Source organism: Sander vitreus, chromosome 5 (assembly GCF_031162955.1).
Source record: "Sander vitreus isolate 19-12246 chromosome 5, sanVit1, whole genome shotgun sequence".
Taxonomy (NCBI): domain Eukaryota; kingdom Metazoa; phylum Chordata; class Actinopteri; order Perciformes; family Percidae; genus Sander; species Sander vitreus.
This window is the reverse complement of record NC_135859.1, coordinates 24862471-24879872: the sequence shown is the minus strand read 5'-3', so window position 1 is coordinate 24879872 and position 17402 is coordinate 24862471. Positions and strand designations below refer to the sequence as shown.

At 39.0% G+C, this 17402-nt stretch overlaps 1 protein-coding gene across 1 annotated transcript; it reads right to left on the bottom strand.

Moving 5' to 3' along the window:
- Positions 1 to 1167: 1167 nt before the first annotated feature.
- On the bottom strand, positions 1168 to 17305 carry tut7 (terminal uridylyl transferase 7). Its single transcript, XM_078251207.1, has 29 exons — positions 17205 to 17305; positions 15328 to 15757; positions 14862 to 15016; positions 14423 to 14539; positions 14090 to 14267; positions 13818 to 13906; positions 13329 to 13380; positions 13135 to 13204; positions 12781 to 12907; positions 12525 to 12644; positions 12307 to 12429; positions 11929 to 12106; positions 10912 to 11603; positions 10518 to 10668; positions 9153 to 9248; positions 8879 to 8979; positions 8552 to 8609; positions 8010 to 8113; positions 7811 to 7900; positions 6500 to 6613; positions 6084 to 6161; positions 5775 to 5952; positions 5423 to 5470; positions 4871 to 4962; positions 4666 to 4781; positions 4365 to 4546; positions 4101 to 4174; positions 3563 to 3626; positions 1168 to 2815 (listed from the first exon to the last, which is right to left on the bottom strand). Exons 2-29 carry the CDS (start codon positions 15737 to 15739, stop codon positions 2757 to 2759), a joined length of 3918 nt encoding a protein of 1305 aa, XP_078107333.1. The 5' UTR covers positions 15740 to 15757; positions 17205 to 17305; the 3' UTR covers positions 1168 to 2756.
- Between the last annotated feature and the right edge of the window lie 97 nt (positions 17306 to 17402).

The window sequence follows — 17402 nt, the reverse complement described above, 5'->3', positions numbered from 1 at the left end:
TTAACCATGTTACTATAAAACGACTAATAAGACTAGGACTATAAAACGTTTTTTTTTCTCTCAAAACATGGCATTTCCTTTTGTCGATGATCCTGTGTATGAAGAAGCTGTATTACTTCGCAGGTTGTTAAACATACGTCGGGAGATGATATTGAGGGCCCGACGCATTTTAATTTCCAGATAACTACCCATTTGAGCGGTATCGTTTTTCTTACCAGTCTGTTATGTAACCTACATAACCTTATCCGTCCTCATATCACTAACGTCACCCATCGTGGACATGCTCTACATCCCAGTAGATTATTTGTGTCACATTACATTTTTATTTTTGCAAACGGCAGTAAGAGCCATTAAAAAGGAGTTCCACAGTATTGCAGGTAAATGATGTAAACCCTTTGAAATAAAAGATAATGAATTAAAATTCTGTTAATGGTGCTGCAGCCTCAGAATGGGATTAGTAGGCCTAGGACTTTTTCGCCCGCAGTATTGCACCTAAATAGATTATAGGTTAAATACCATTTCACCAGTAATATTATACTTATGATTAAATTGGAATATGCGCATTTACTCTAGCAGCATTTTCTCCACGCAAATTCTCTCTTTTGCAGCAGCTGCTGTGATTGCTTTTTTAACGAAATACATGTTCAAACTCGCTGTATGTGCGCATGAGTATTTCCGCCGACCGCCACTGTTGCCATGGTGAATCGTAGTATCATGGCTGCATTCACGCTGCCTTTTTATTGTGGTGGTGGACGCGCGTGAACATACTCTGAGTTGATTGAACCAACTCATATCAGCTGTTCTGGAACCGAAAACTCAGTTTCCCATCTCAGGGTAAATCAACGCAGACATCAGGGTTAGACTCAGTTTGTTAAACCTCCTTCCTGAAACGGGGCCCAGGATAGAAATCATTACTCGTGTAAACACACAGCGAGTTCAGTTTCTTATAAAATACTATAATACAGTGGTTATGTTTACTGGCTACTGTATTGGCTAACATGTATGAAGCAAAGACAAAGAGGGAAATAAAATCTAAATAGTTACCCATCCACCCATCATTTCATGTCATGTTTATTACAGGAGTCACACATCACTGATAACTAATATGTTGTATGAATGCACCAACAGTGATATCAATAAACATTGTTTTGGGAAAAAAAACAACACTGGGATTTGATTTAGTTTAATGAATTATTTGAGACAAAATGGATTGCAAGCCAACCTTTCCTGGCAGGATCGGGGTTCCTTATAAACTAAACCTCCCATTTTAGTCCAACAAAAGAAATGGAAATAAAGCTGGCATTAAAACAAAGCTACTTTAAAATGAGAAATTTGATTATAATACCATCAACAACACATTTATTTTAATAAAATCCAGCCATATTAGGACAACAATAAAGCCAGACAGTCCATATTCGAAGTTGAATGATAAGCAGGTCTTTGAGACATTTAACTAGCAGCAACATAATTAAAGGGGGTGTACCCTCGCACAGTGCAGCTACAAATCTGTGGCACCATTACAACAAAATGAAGCCTTTGTGGCAAATAAATACATTTATCTCTTCACTGAGATCACCTCTAGTTTAGGAGTAAATTAACAGTGTTTGCAACAGCGTAAACTATCAGCTGGAACAGTTTAGTTTTTTTGTGTGTAAACCTTACCAGTTTATAGTCCAATATTTTCAGCTAAATGTGGTTGCACTATAAACACTTCTTAGAATGTGTGGAGACACATATAGGTCAGAGAGAGCCATTTCACTGTCCTGTACACACATAGTTGAGGGGCAGTATGGATCTATGAAACCGGGGTGGATCAGCAGTCTCAAAAAATAATCCTATGATCCTGAAAATATATCTACAGGGTGGTTTCTCTAATACAGAGACACAAACATACTGTAGGTTGAGCTGCTTTCAAGGCTGAAGGAGAGATGGACTGCTGGACGTCAGTGCAGAGGACAAATTAAACAGGATTTAAAAGAAATTTGATTTAAAAAGAAAAACGATGTTGGCCATTACTTACACTGCCATTCTCAAGTTTTGGAACAAACTGAATTGTAATTTTTTTTTAAAAACATAATTGGAAATTCATCCTAAAAAATCTTGCAATTATAAAATAAAGACTAAGTGAAGCGATAGTGACTTCCTGGTTTCATTTGAAACGGCCTTCATGTTGAGGACCTCAAGTCACTTTAAAAGTAGCAGACAACACACCATACCATCGCCATGTCCATTTGTCTCACAGCTGTAGTAGTGTTTACAAACACTTTGTCTTAACAGAGTTGAGCCAATAGTGTCAAAAAGTAATAGCATCAAATAGAATACAAATATATAGTAGGTTGTCTGCAAAAGATACCTTATTATGGTGATCAAGAGCAAAGCTATTAATGAACACATTTCTGAATGACTTACTTTTAGATGTGATGAGTATCAAAAAAAAGAAAAAAAAAAAAAAAACTTGACTGGCAGTGTAGGTAAACAAAGACATGTGGTGCATGCATAATGGCTTCTCTTGTTAAAATGAACGCATTAAAAAGCTCCTCCAAGGAGAGCTTGGGAGGAGGGTGGGGGGGTAGGAGGGGAGACAACAAACATAAAAAGGCCCTATTTGGCTTCAAGTCAAGGCGTCCTGGCTTTGGCTTTTAACAGGCTCCCATTGGCCCAACAGTACCCTTCAGATTCAATGGTTTCTGGACTTTGGGTTGCTGTTAGCCTGGACAAGAGTAGAACCTTGTGGTTTGTGTAGCCATAGCTGCTGCTCATTCCACCGGGCTCTTCCTGTGACCAGTGCGACCCAAATTTCGGCAGGCTAAACTACCTGAAACGAACAAGAATGCAATTGTCAAAATTGATTCCAAAACATTTTTAACCTGCACTGGTACACTTTTATAAATCTAAAAACTATTTATCTTATCAGGCTAAATGACAAAACAGAGCAGACTGCCTCATCCTGATAAACTGACCGCTGTATTTACTTTATTTATTTATTTATTTATTTATTTATTTATTTATAAGTATGATCACTCATAAAATGTTTGACTATATAAAAAGAAAAGAAAAAAAAAACAGGAGCAAAATGCTAAACGTTAGCCCAAACATTAGCAAACGTGCAATCCTGAGTCCAGAGAAAGATGGATGAGCCTGAACCTGCTGCGAACATTTCTTGCTCTCATTCTCTCTCAGCAGCCCTAAGACAAGACAGTTGATGCCTCGAGAAAACCTGTTTTTACTGAGACTAATTCTTCTGTACAGGTCAACTTGTCTCCCTGAATTATAGACATATTTTTGGTTGTTGGGGTTGGGCATATGGGGAAAAATAATTCAAACATGGCCTGAAAATGTATGCTGAAGGGAAAGCTGCGTCCATAATGGGAAAACATGTTTTATGATAGTTGAGGTGCAGTATTTTAAATCACTTCTTCTATTCCAGGAATTTAAATTAAACAATACTTTTTTTAAATAAATTAGCTATACAATGACACTGACAATTAGGTACTGTCACAGTGAAAGACTCAGCACCTAAGGATTTTCAATTGCAGCAAAAAAGTACAGTAAATTTACATACCAGCTTGTGGACTTAATATCACATTTTGTTGCTTTCTCTTCTTCTCTTCTTGGACAGGTGAACCCTAAAAAAAGGAAGATAAACAGGGTCTAATGTGTAGCAGTGTACAGAAATGGTAGGGCTGCACAATATGAAGAAAATATTCAAATGCGATAATGTTGAATATCGCAATAACAATATTACTTGCGATAAATAAACAGATAAAGTGTACTCAGTTTTGCATTTCTGCTGCTTTCAGTATTCTGCTAAAATACAACAAATTGCTTGTTGAATTTAAAACAAATGAAATCATTTCCAACATTTTATTAAACAAATTGGACTTTGAATTTAATATAAAAAGGCACAACATAAAAAAGAAATAACAGTTACATTTCAAAGTGCAATTTACTACCGATATTTTATTTCAACTAACAAAAAAATAATCTCCGAGTGTTTTTCGCGATATGTCACAGCCTTTTGCGTGTTTATTGCGCCAGTTAATATCGCGATGAAGATAAAATAACATATTGTGCAGCCCTAATGGGCGGTGAGATCATACCTGTCTCTCCTTTTCTCTCAAATTCCTCAAGTGCGCTGAAGGTGTGGAAGAAAAGCCATCCATCTTCACATTTCCTGCCAAATGACAATAACATGAAGGAAATAAGTCAGTTGCTTCCTTAATCTTTATGAATAACATCAATGCATAATAACTTCTTGTACTTTATATTTTTGATGTAGTAGAATATAAAGGAAACTATGCAGTTAAAAGAAATCTTTTAGAAGGGCTTAATGCAATTGAAAAAAATAAATAACTGTACAGTACCTGCAGGGCTTCTGTACAGCTGACAGTCCCTCTTGATGTGGGAACTTGATCCACACAGGTAGCAGCAGCGCACCTCTAGTGCATCTCTTTTCCTCCAGTGCTCACTCTTGTGTCTGACCTGATCCTCTGCGGTGTCTCGCAAGTGCTCTGGCCTTCTCTCAGAGTCCCGCCTGTGTTTGGACCTGGGCCAAAAATGTGAACAATATATGACAAACATGTAGCCCGAGACATGGTGCAGATAGACTTTTATCTGCAAGTACACACTGTGACAAATTCAGACATGTATTGTGATTATACTTACTTTTTACGCATGGGGCAGTCTTTCATGAAGTGGCCAATCTTGCCACAGATGCGGCAGCAGCGATCATTGGGAGCCACTTCTCCCTCAGTGAGGACTTCAGGATCGAAGAAATACTCCTGGGACAAGTAAAGACACATCACAATTTTAATGCTTGGATAATGTCACCACAATGTGCAAATGTGGCGTTTAGACAGCAAACACTAACCATCTGACTGGGGTACATGGGAGGAAAGGCTTTCACTGGTGTTCCAAACACTGTTCTGCCGTTGATGAAAGCCTTCATGATGAAGTTGGTCACTGTTTTGATGACACAAGACAAGAAAATATATTAGAAAAGACACCAGGGACAAAGGCAATGAGACAACACAAGATACGGACTAGGGCTGTGCAATTAATCAAAATGTAATCGTGATTATGATTTCGACTCCCAGTGATCACAAAAACAGAATAATCGATAAAAACAATTATTTAGCTCATTACATTTTGCAAGTAAACTCCTATCTTCTCTTGTGTTCTGAATGAAAAAATAAAGTTTAAAATAGGAAAAGTATTAAGGCAAATTTCACAGTTGTGTTTTTTTACTGTCGATTTATTTAACTTTTTCCAAATTTTTTTAAGTTCAATAATTGCAACATCTTTCCAGAAGTCAATGAGTAATCGTGTTAAATTATCGTGATTTCAGTATTGACCGAATTAATCGTGATTATATGTTTTTCCCATAATAGAGCAGCCCTAATACGGACAGAAATAATCCTACTTTTCCTGGAAAGACCAGCACCAAGATTATGATTCAGGTCGAACGGATCTGGAATATGAACAGAGAAGAGAAAGCAAGACAAATTAACAATGAAAAATATTTCATAGCAGCCATACACATTTTGTCATTTTGATTCAGAAAAGAAAACTAACAATACTTATCATTAACAGTGATATGACTGGATAGACAGCAGCATGTTATAGTACCAAAACAATCATTTTAAAATAGCCTGTGTTGTTAGATAAGTTGAAACCAGGACACAACAATTTATTGCATCTGCCTGGTGCAATAATACTTATGTGCTTCGGTGTTTTACACAAGTCTGGAGCCTGAGTTTGTTACACAAGCTGACCTTCAATGACAATGTATTTGGACGTCCACTGCTTGTTGAAGGTGGTGAGGCAGCTGTGCAGACGGATACAGACAACATGCTCTCTGAAGTCAAAGTCCTCGGTATAAAAGCGGAGCAGGCCGAGCCACAGCTCCCCCACCGTCTCAGTGTTCTTCCCATAATGTGGCCAGTAACTGGGCTGCAGGATGAAGAAGACAAGATTAATGTGTTATTAAGACACGGTGTGATGTGCATATTTACTAAAAGTGTTTACAAGGGCACTCATATGTGTAAAAAAAAAAAAAAAAGGAAAAAATACAAAATACTCACAAGGGATTTTAGGTTATCAAAGAAGTACACATTCCAGCCTTCAACTAGCACCTCTGGCTTCTTCTTTCCATCATAAATCTGCAACAAACAGTTGAGACGTTCAGAAAAAATATGCATATTCTTGGCAATAGTGTAATAACTTCGTCTTTATGAAGTTATTACCTCTATAGAAAAGGCCCAAAATCTGGTGGCGTTTGGGATGTCAAATACCAAAATCATGAGAAAGATTAGAGTAAAATCTGGGATTTTAGAAGGGCCTGCATAAAGAGATTCTATAAGGTCTTAGTTTGCTTTTACAAGTTTGAACTAAAACGGTGTTCAGACTGGAGGGATAAAATAAAGTTTCTGGGATAGTTTAAAATGGAAACAAAGATTTAACCACCCATCTTTTATTTTTATTTTATACATGTCAGTACCTCTTGCAGCACAGGGATAACTGGTGGGTTTCTCTGCTGGAGAAAGAACAGCACCATGAGGGTGTAAGCGTAGGACGAGAGGCTACCACGTGAAGCATCCCCAATGTCACACATCTGTAATGAGACAAAAAGAAATATGACGGTAATACTTAATACAGTTTTTCCCATACATAGGTTTTACTTGGGTGCACCGCCCAGGTAGATAACATCCGAATTACATTCAATGTATTTTATACAACGCACACATGCCAGCGGCCTCCAACCCCTCCCCCTTGTGAAGTTGCGCTCCGCGTGCATGACAGCGTCAGCACTTTACTTCAGGCTCAGAGGCTATCGTTAGTAGTAGCATGGTGCTGCTGGTCTTGCCTTAGGATTAACTGTATTAACAAACCATAGAAATGCCACGGCCACGCCGCTGTTGGGGATCCTCCCTGAGCGTCATTTATCAGAGTTTGGTTGGTACCCCTGTCCGCAGCAGTCTCCTCCACTCCATATCTTTATAATGGAGCTAATTGTTGCCAATTTAGCCTATAGTTCTCGTTTTCCGTGCCTGGACCCTTTAACTGTATTTATGGACTTGAGCCCGAATAAAACCCAATATTTTATTTTATATATATATATATATATATATATATATATATATATATATATATACTGTAAAAGTTTTAAACTACAACTCAGAGTTGTTTGACAGAAATCTTCAGATGAGATCTTAACGAATGCAACAAGGACATAGCCTACAAAACTGTGTTTACGATCCCCAAAACACGGATTAAAAACACTTTAAAAAACGAACAATGATCTAACAAAATTACAGAAAAATGTTTTTAACTTTAGATAGCTTTAGTCTTATATGATTTAACAGGAATTAGGAGGAGACAGAGTTGAGATTTTTAATAACATGTAACTTTCTATATGGATCATAGTATTTAGGTTAAGTTATATATAATGGGTAATCAGGTATTTTATCTGCTGAACCATAACGTTTAGATTTAATGACCAGACCAGATTTAATTTACAAAGCACATCATGGCTACACTTCATCTGTATAATCTTTTAGTCCGATATGATTAAAATGTAAATAGTTATTTATTCTGAAAGTATCTGTTAATGTTATGTAGCCTAGTCATTGTTGTCAATAAATAGTTCATAAGTTCATTTGACTAGTTTTTACTGAACCCAGCAATCACGCGCCGCCAAATCCTGCACCACCCCAAGTACATTTTTAACCTGTGGGAAACTCTGTAATACAATATATCATATGACACTGAAGACCTACAAAGACACCTTGAGTGTCGAAAGCACACTAACCTTCGCGAAAACCTTCATGACGTAACAGAGGATCTTCACCCTTCGGTCAATGGCGGCATACGAAGCCAGCAGGTTTGTGTTGTGCAGGGCCTGAAAAAGAAAGATTTGTAAAGCATGAAAAGTATGATAAGTTATTCAATAGCAAATTTGAGACAAAATAAAAACTGGGGGGAAAAAAAACAGGGAGAAAGAGCCTTACCAGGGTGTTGTAGAGGCTAATGTCTCCCTCCAGGCCAGTGCGAACATGGTAGAACTTCACGATCGGTACTTTTGCTGTGGTGATGGGCAGGATGTTCTTCAGACCTGGTGACAGGGTGCAGATGTGGAAACAGGTCAAAATGGATGCATTGACATTTTGTGATCTTTAAATCTTTACATTTTACTTTTTGAGGAATTTGTCAAACGAAGAGACAAACTATTATTTGACCATTAGCTTTCCTTAAATGACTTGTTACCATGACCTCCAAATGGAAACAAATGGAATGGCTGCAAGCTGAGAAACTATTATTACTTAATAAACCTTTAGAACCTCCTGTGAGCCACTGGAAGTATAGAGTAAATGCCAAATGTTCCGTTTTACAGGTGGGTCAGCTCAAATGTATTGTTAAACCGACGTTAAAAAGGGTTCTTTGGGGAGTTTCTCCGTATCTGAACAGAAGGCCTGAGGGTAGAGGGTGTTGTATGATGCACAGATTGTGATCTTGGCCTACGAAAATAAAACTGCCATGACTTATTACTTACCTGGATGTTTCTTCAGCAGTCTTGCTAAGCTTTCAATGATGCTGATGCAGTCAACATCCTGTGGAAGACATTCATGAACCGAGTTCAGTTTTAGGGATTAGATATTACAATGAATCACGCTAACTAATGCCTCATAATTTAATTCTCAAAATGATTGTAGTAGAAACACGGAAGACCAACAAAACTTGTTTTCTGTTTCCATACAATACTCAATTCAATAAACACACTCAAGTTTCTGAAATAGGAATTTGGTCATGTTGCCAAAATTATATATTTCCACAAGAATTTACATCTCATTACTTGCAATAAGTTCAAAATGTTACTTACATCTATGGTCTCCTGTCCCTCAAGCACCATACAGATGTCGAGGTCACTCTGTCTGAAGCCAAAGCCATTTTTGGATGATCCAAACAGTTGGAGCTTAGCTCCTGTCCCATCACAAAACATGATGTGTTAGTTTCATCCTAAGTGTGCACTCTGTTATAATATCTTAGTGGTTAATAGGCAGTTGAATAAAATGCACTGTCATGAATTATTATCATGCTAGTTTAAGTTTGGAAATACTAAAAGATGGCAAACAGTGAAAATGGTGGTTTACTACCAGCAAAACCAGCAAACTGTCGTCTGACAAAGGTCTCCAGGTCTTGAAGGATGTGCTCTCTTACACCCACTTCCAGTTCATCTGGGGCGAAGTCAGCTAAAAAAGAGCCATCATCAGAGCTGACCAAAGTCATACACTTTATTTTAATGATTTCAACTGTAATGATTATAATTATACCACACAATAGTGGTCAATATGAGGCAGACTGAGAGGATGTCATTGGAAAGAAATGTGCACGTTATGTAAAACAGGTTTTAAAAATAGTACTCATTCTATATGCATGCAATCCTTCATCACTGCTGTACACTGCTGGTACATAGCATATGGTGAGTAAAAAATACTTTGATTTAAGTTAACTGGTACAAAAGCTACTGAGGGTTCAGTTAGAAGTAACAGTCTCGCATTGCCAGACCTTCCTCCACAGCGCTGCGGAGGAGGGTCTATTCCACATAGCATTCCGGTATGTGAGAGAAACGTGCTCTGGTTTATTGGAATGTCTTTAAACCAATCACAGTCGTCTTGGGCAGCGCTAAGCGCTGCATAGAGCTCCGGTGCCGCTGCAAAACTGCCTCGGGAAGGAACTTGTTTTGGTGGAATGTGTATGTTGAAAAGTGTTTTTAGTCGTGCAACAGAAAACTCAGACTGGACAGAGTCTAGCTAGCTGTCTGAATTTACCCTGCAGATATCTGAGGAGCCGTTAACAATAGTCCTCATAAATCGACAGGAGTTTAAAATTCCAACACAAAGAAAGCGATAGGTAACGGAAATCCGGGTGAAAAGAAGGGCATACGGCGGTATTTCCGGCGGTAACGGGGCAATCCCGAAAGTGGAAAGTCGTGGATATAGACTACATGTAACATTGAGGTCATTAGCTCAAGCCCTTTTAATACATATTGGGACTCATGCAAGTACCACTCAAACGTATTGTTTAAGTTGCAAGTACAAGGGGTTTAAGAAACTTGCCTTATTGACAAACTGTGAAGTGGGCGAGACTGGTCATATGAGCCAGGTACAGATAATCTGACTGACTTTCTTTGGAACACTTTGGAATTTGGATTTAAATGTTACTAAAATCTAAATAAAATTAAAAAGAATTGAAGAAAAAAAAAAAAAGTTTTTCCATTAGCCCCAATGTTCAAATATGTTTGACACATTTAAAAATATAATCAAATGCCTTGAAAGCTTAATTTAAACCATGTTTTGTGTAAAAAGAATAAAAATGCATACATGCTCTTTCCTTGTGTAATAGCATTTCCCTTATATAATTTTGAAATCTGATGTTAGTAAGATACAAGTGGGTGGCATTTCATTGCTGTTAATGTATTTATCTCTGACCCAAATGCAATTACATACTGTATCACTCACTGTAGCACTGCTCACAGACTTTGTTAAGGACACTAACAAACTCTGGTGTTATTGGGGGCAAAGGATCCAGCAGCACTTTCTTGAAATCTTCCGGACAGTCTTTCTTCAGATGTCCATCACGCTTGCACAAGCTGCACACCACCATGTGGGACTAAGAGAGATTGAAAGGAATTTAATTTAGATGATGCACACACAGGCTTATTTGCCACAGTTTCTTGTCTAGTTTAACTTCCAGTAACCTACAACCTAAATATTAAAAACCCCAAACAGATTTAAAATGTCCACTTAAGTTTGAAATGTGTTATATAGTCATAAGAACTGGGGAATTACTTTCCAGAGGAGGTATTCATAAAAACTGTACATAAACTGAAAACAAATAGGAGGCTACACTTACCTTGCCTCTGGTGAAAGCTTGCCTGGTGAACTCATAAGACCGTCTCATCTGTTGTTGGCCTTTATTTTCTGGGCCCTCATACTTAGTTGTATCCTTTAAAGGTTGAGGTGAGAGACTCACAGGTGCCAACTCCAACTCTTCCTCATCCATTGAACCAGGTGTGTCCAAATCTGGACCCTCCTCGTCAGACAAAAGCTCCTCCCCCGAGATCTCGTCCACTGGGAAAATGTCCTCATCCTCTGTGGTGAAGCTGTCCAAGTGATGTCTGTTATGGGTGTCCACATCAATATCCTCATCCTCCTCATCCTCCTCAGACACACTGCTTTTGCCCAGGTCCACTTTCTCCTTCTCTCGTTCTTCATCTGAGTCACTATATTCTTCAACTTCCTCCTCTTCCTCAATAATGCAATCCGAGTCTTCAGGACCGTTTTCTACAGCTTTAGGTTGATTTGCATGTTGTGGCTGAAGACTGAGCTGACTGAAATCTGACAGGCATGCAGTCTCTTCATTCAGAGCCTCGTCCTCTGCCCCTTGAATGGGTCCACGCTTTGCCTTCGTCTTGTGATTAGGAGCTGGCATGTTGAGTGGCAGTGCAAAGTACTTGTATGTGTTTTTGAGGCAGTGGATGATGTACTCGTACATTTGCTGGCTGTTCACTGTGCGAGCCACATTTCTCTTTACAGCAAACGGGTCTGAACACAGAAACAGACAGACATTACTTACAGTTAAAACCATTTAAGAGTAAGTCCTCTCTATGTATTCAACAGAAATCTAGATATGTTCATTTAAAAATCTGAAAGACAAGGTTGGGTAGCATTTGGAGTCAGCCGATCAACAAAACCTCCAAATTCCACTTGCAAAATCAACAGTATTCCATTAATGGCTGGGATAGAATTAAAATCATGGAACGTGAAATGGCAAATGTGGCATTTCATTTCATTGCCGATTGTTTATTTCAACCTGGGAAAATCTACAGAAAAAGTTTGTAAAAGTCTACAAAATGAGAAAGTTTCGGACCCTCCACAGCGATGCGTTTCTTTGGCCAGTCTTTCATCTCTCGGGAGAGGACAGGACTGGTCCGTACACTGATTACGTTGTCAGCCAGGTTGAACTCCAGCGAGTAGAAGCGAAGCATTTCCACCCAGAGAAGCCCGACTTCCACAGGCGGGTGAGGACTCTGAAACACCAGCGGAACCTGCAAGGACACACAGACAGTAATTAAACTACACGATCATTCCAAGGTTCCATGTCTCTGCAAGGTTTTTTTGGGGGGAAAATAAATAAAAGCATCTAATCTAGAAAAAGCACATTAATCATAGAAAACTGTAAAATCAATACATCAAACTGTCAAAAATAAGGAACCAACACGCTTTCCTAAGAAAGTGTCTTGATTACCTTTCCCTTTATACACGAGCCCTCTGCTGGCTGTTCTTTGGAGGAAGGGGAGTAAGCCCAGTGTAAATGTCCATCCTCTGTATGCGTGAGATTGTAGTCCGACAGCCTGCTATTCAAAAACACCTTAATCCAAAAACAATCAGATGATTAGATTAGTTTTAACCTATGGCCAATGCTGAAATGTATACTGTATATTTTCTTTCAGGTTAACAACACACCTCTTGTTTCAGGTAGGTAGGCAAGAGGGGCTCTTTGCGCTGCTGTAAGAAGTAGATAACCATGAGGGCGAAGACATACGGTGGCAGCCCACCTTCCTCTGCACGGTCAATCTTACAGATCTAAGCCAGAAGCAGTAAAAAGACATGTTAAAAACAAAATGTGATGTTTAAAAAAAAATAAAGGATGTACTGAGCAGGTTTTACCAGTTGCCCGACTAATGTGAGTAACAGGTCAGGGTCTCAACTGGAAACATACCTGGGCCCAGCGTCTAAGGCCCAAAACCAGTGGGAGGAGGAGAGCCTCCCGACTGGATAGAGCAGAAAGATAAGAGGTGGTTTGGAAAGCGTTTTCATTCCCTGCGCTCACTTTGCACATCAGGCCACTGTTGAGAAAAATAACAATTTTAGTGTACTTGTGCATACAGTAATGTAACCCTGATATGAGTAATTGTCTTTCTTCTCTATGGATGCAATTACTTAACCCTGACCCATTCTGGTAGTTTCCTAATGTCTTGATTAATGACCAACTTGAATATCTCAAAAGATTATTTCTATCACAGTTTGATTCCTAAATTAGCAAATAATCAGCAAGTTAACAACCCTTACCCACCTCTTTTTTTCTTTGCAGATGACCACAGGCACCCTGGCATGAAAATCAGCTTCCATATCAACAAAAATAGCTGAGGACACAACAAGACTTGTTAAATTTAAAACTTCCATGACAGTCTAGCACATGACTGATTTTCCTGTGGTGGAATTGTTTTGTTTTAACAATCACGGTTAAATGAATAAGAGGTGACTCACGGCTCACAGAGAGGCTCTCCTTGACCAACAACAGGACGTCTGGCTGATGCATCTGTGAAGGCATTCCATTTCAAAGTCTTTATATAAACATAAATACAATATAAAAAAGGACATATGAATGTGGCGTGTCTTACATAACACAACCTCCACAAAACAGTGACTTTTAAACATACCAAATGCAAAATAATTGCAATGTAAACACTTTGCCAACCATAACGCCATAACTGTCCCTTTCTCTACTTAAAGATTGCCATAAAGTCATACTGGTGTGAAGGAATATCTAACAAAAATTTGAACAACAGTCTTATCCAACTGAACTGCACCCTGTAAATAAAAGCTGTTTATGTTGTATCTATTTATTTATTTTTACTGAGAGGTGTGCGAATGTTATTGAAAAATTGTGAGAAAACACAATTAAAAACGGTGTTCAAAAAAAATAAAAAATAAAAAACTGTATTCACACTATCAAACTCACACTGGGCTACTCACATGAGGTGGATACTGGATGTCAATGTTGACATCCGAATCTTTAAATCCAAACTTTGTGCAAGATGATCCATATAGCCTGAGCCTGATCTCTACAGATGAGAGAAAGAGATATGGAATAATGTTATTAACATTAGAACATAAGACACATAATAATGAACTGATGTAAAGCCTGAGAGCCAACATCCTGTTTGCTCCAAAGCAATATCACGATCAGGATGAATTCAGATCATGTCTCTGTGCCCAAATGAATATTTCGTCCATGGGTGACTTACCAGGCAGGACGGACAGAAGGAGGTCTTGCATCATGGAGACAACACATTGTCTCGTCTCAACATCCTGGTCATTCATCCCGTGTTCCCGGACAACAGCCTCTAGCGCAGCACTTACTGCACTGACCTGCTCTGGACCAGGAGGCAGAATCTCAGTCAGCATCACTTGCTCTTGCTTCTCCTATAAACAACCACACACAAGCAAATAGGGTTTCAACACAGTTTTTAATGCATACAAACTATAACTGCACAATGGCAGTATGGTAGCATCATCGGTCTACATGCGTTTACTGTAATCATCTAAATAGTGTTTTGTATAATAAGACTATTCCTTACCCTGGCCCTTTTCTTGTGCCGTTTGTCTCTAATATGTCTGTAAGCGTCAGACACAGACTCCAGCAGAACATCACACAGAGCGCAGGTGTAAAGTGCACCAGGGTTGCTGTGGGACCTCTGAACCAATTGAAAAAGGAGGAAAGTGCAGACATCAGACAACAGCTGCAACAATTACACTGTTATAGATCTTCTTAACTCTGATGTACCTCATAAACAACTTTAATTAAAGAAATAATTCCTAATCAGATTTAACTACTCTTAAAAGACATATCAAAGCAAATTAGGTCTGCAACTAACAATTTTTCATAATTGATTAAAACAGTGAAAGACTCAATACAATGCTTGGAGAAAAAAAAATGACACAATCGAAAAATTACTGGAGCAAAAGCAACTTATACATAAGGCTGTGTATTTGGGCTACCACACAGACAGCCTGTACCTTCTTCAGGCTGTAGATCTCATCTCGGTTGAGCCGCCTCTCTGCCTGCTGTAGGCTGTGCAGCTCTTTGGCGGAGAGTGTGGACTCTTCAATCACTGGGCCCCTGTTCTCTTCAGCATAAGCTTTATTCTTGTTTCTGTTTCTCCGTCTTCTCCCTTTTGGAAGTAAGAAATGCATGTGTCAAACGTGTTGAATATGTTTTTGTGGAGATAGAGTTAATCAGTAATATGTATATGTCATGGATGATGGAGTACAAGTACAAGTTCCTACAGTCAGACTCAAGCTAGATTTTAATATATACAGTACATCACTGTGATCAGGATCAGAGTTGTAGGGGAGTAACGAATCATGGTGCAACAAATTTTTAAGGTGTCCATTAAGACTTAGGCATACTTTTTGTTTTTAAGTGGGAATAATCCTGTAAGTGTTCCACTCTTTCCCAAGCGTCTAATTTCCAAATCCTTACCTGATTTATGACCATTTCCATCAGTGTCCTCTCTCCCCCCCTGCTCCCTGTCCTCGTTTGGACCTTCTCCCTGGGTACTTCTCCTCCAGTGCTGCTGCGAGCTCTCTCTCCAGTTATCTTCTCGACTCCCACCACTGTTCTCAGGACCAGAAAACCACCGGAGGTCATCCTTCTGCGAGGGGCTGTGACTACCTCTGAATCCACCAGGGGAGTAGCCGAGTGGCCCCAGGCCTCCCTTCTTGGGACTGGCCCGGTAAGGCCCGCCCGGGTTCTTGCCCTGCTGACCTCCCTCTGATCTGTAGTTCTGTCCTCGACCCTGGTCTTGTGTCCTCCAGCTTTCCGCTCTCTCTGCTCCTGCTCCCCTGTCCCAGCCACCTTGCCTAGCCCGGTAAGGCCTGCCCGAGTTTTCCATGGTTCACTTATGCTAAAACTGCAGAATGAAATGTTCTGTTAATATGGAAATAGTCCTCATTAGGGCGGCACAATATATTGTTTATTTATCTTCATCGCAATATACATATCGCAAAAGGCTGCAACACATCGCGATTGACACTACGAATTTTTGTTAGTGTGTTGAAAGAAAATATCAGTAGAAAACTGCAAATTAAAATATAACTCACATTTTTAAGTGGTGCCTTTTATGTTCAATTTGTTCAATAAAATATTAGAAATCATTTCCTTTAATTTGTTTTAAATTCAACAAGCAATTTGTTGTATTTTAGAAGAAAACTGAAAGCAACAGAAGGGCAGAACTAAGTACACTTTAATATTGGTTTGTTTATCGCAAGTAATATCGTTATCGTGATATTCAACAACGTTATCACATATGGCATATTTTCCTCATATCGTGCAGCCCTAGTGTAATCAAAACATCCTTGACACAAACTGTATGCCAACAGGATCATATGCCTTTTTTTTGGACTTCAGAAGATGCCTTTTCTTTGGAGCAGCAGAATGCGTTTTCAGATGCCTGTTTATTTCTTTGTGCATAAACTTTCATTGGCTGCAACCGTTCACCGCTCATCATGTAATTCAGACCTGACTGTTGCACAACTTAGATAGATAGATAGATAGATAGATAGAGAGATAGAGAGACTATTTATCCAGAAGGAAATTAAGGTAATTAAGGTTTGCAGCAACAATTCTAACTTAAGTGAGTTGAGCCAACAGATATCTGGCGATAAATTGTGTAATTTTATGCCCATGTAATATAGTTGTCTGACTTCTGCAAACTAAGGTTAACCGACTTGTATTGGCTGTGAACGTTGACGGGTCTAAACTGTGGCTCCGTGGACAAACTAACGTTAACATTGGTGCTTCTAATGTTACCAAACCTATCACTAACTTTCGTTAATATAATATCAATATATAATATCGTAAGGTTAATTGAGGTGCCTGTGTATGCACAAATGTAACGTTAGTCAGAGACTCAAGTTAGCTGGCTAACGTTAACTTTAACGTTGGTCAACTTTAGGAGCTTGTTATTGCATGGTGTTAGCGTAAGCTAGCTTACTAGCTTATGCGGTCTGGTGTGCCTCTAACGCTACTTCTTCCTCGAGTTAACAATGTATAACTTTATCACGCATGTAGCCAACACACCGTCAACAAATTAGTGTAAGTCCACCAATTTAACGTTAGCTAACTTGCCACATATAACCCAACCAGCTAACGTTACTGTTAGCTAACGTTATTTCTATTTAGCTTACTAGCTAACTACTACACCTAAAACGAACGTTAGCTACCCAGCTAGCAACAGCTAGCGTTATTGTTTATATCAGTTTTTTTCAAGCTGCTCAGCCTGCAGCTGCGTCAAATGCAGTCATCGGTAAAATATCAGCAGAATATATCAACAACGAGGATTATATTCAATAAAATACCTTTTGAACGTGTGCAGAGAGCATACTTGAAGCCTTGCTCAGGTCTGACTTGGCATGATCGCTCGTCTTGCACTGGAGTTTGAAAGATGACGTCTGTTTTGTAATCGTCAGTCTTAAAGTGCCGCACACCGCAACGTCACGACAGTTCCCTCTGATTTATTAGACAAAACCTTTTTGTGTATTTTTGTTTATATGTTC

What these genes read in the sequence shown, in the direction of transcription:
- tut7 (XM_078251207.1), bottom strand. Translation starts at nt 15,739, where the DNA reads ATGGAAAACTCGGGCAGGCCTTACCGGGCTAGGCAAGGTGGCTGGGAC. An exon ending in TGCTGGTCTTTCCAGGAAAA is followed by an intron (nt 4,963 to 5,422) that starts GTAGGATTATTT and finishes TCATCAAAACAG; the next exon opens with TGACCAACTTCATCATGAAG. An exon ending in TGAGAGAAAAGGAGAGACAG is followed by an intron (nt 3,627 to 4,100) that starts GTATGATCTCAC and finishes TCCTTTTTTTAG; the next exon opens with GGTTCACCTGTCCAAGAAGA.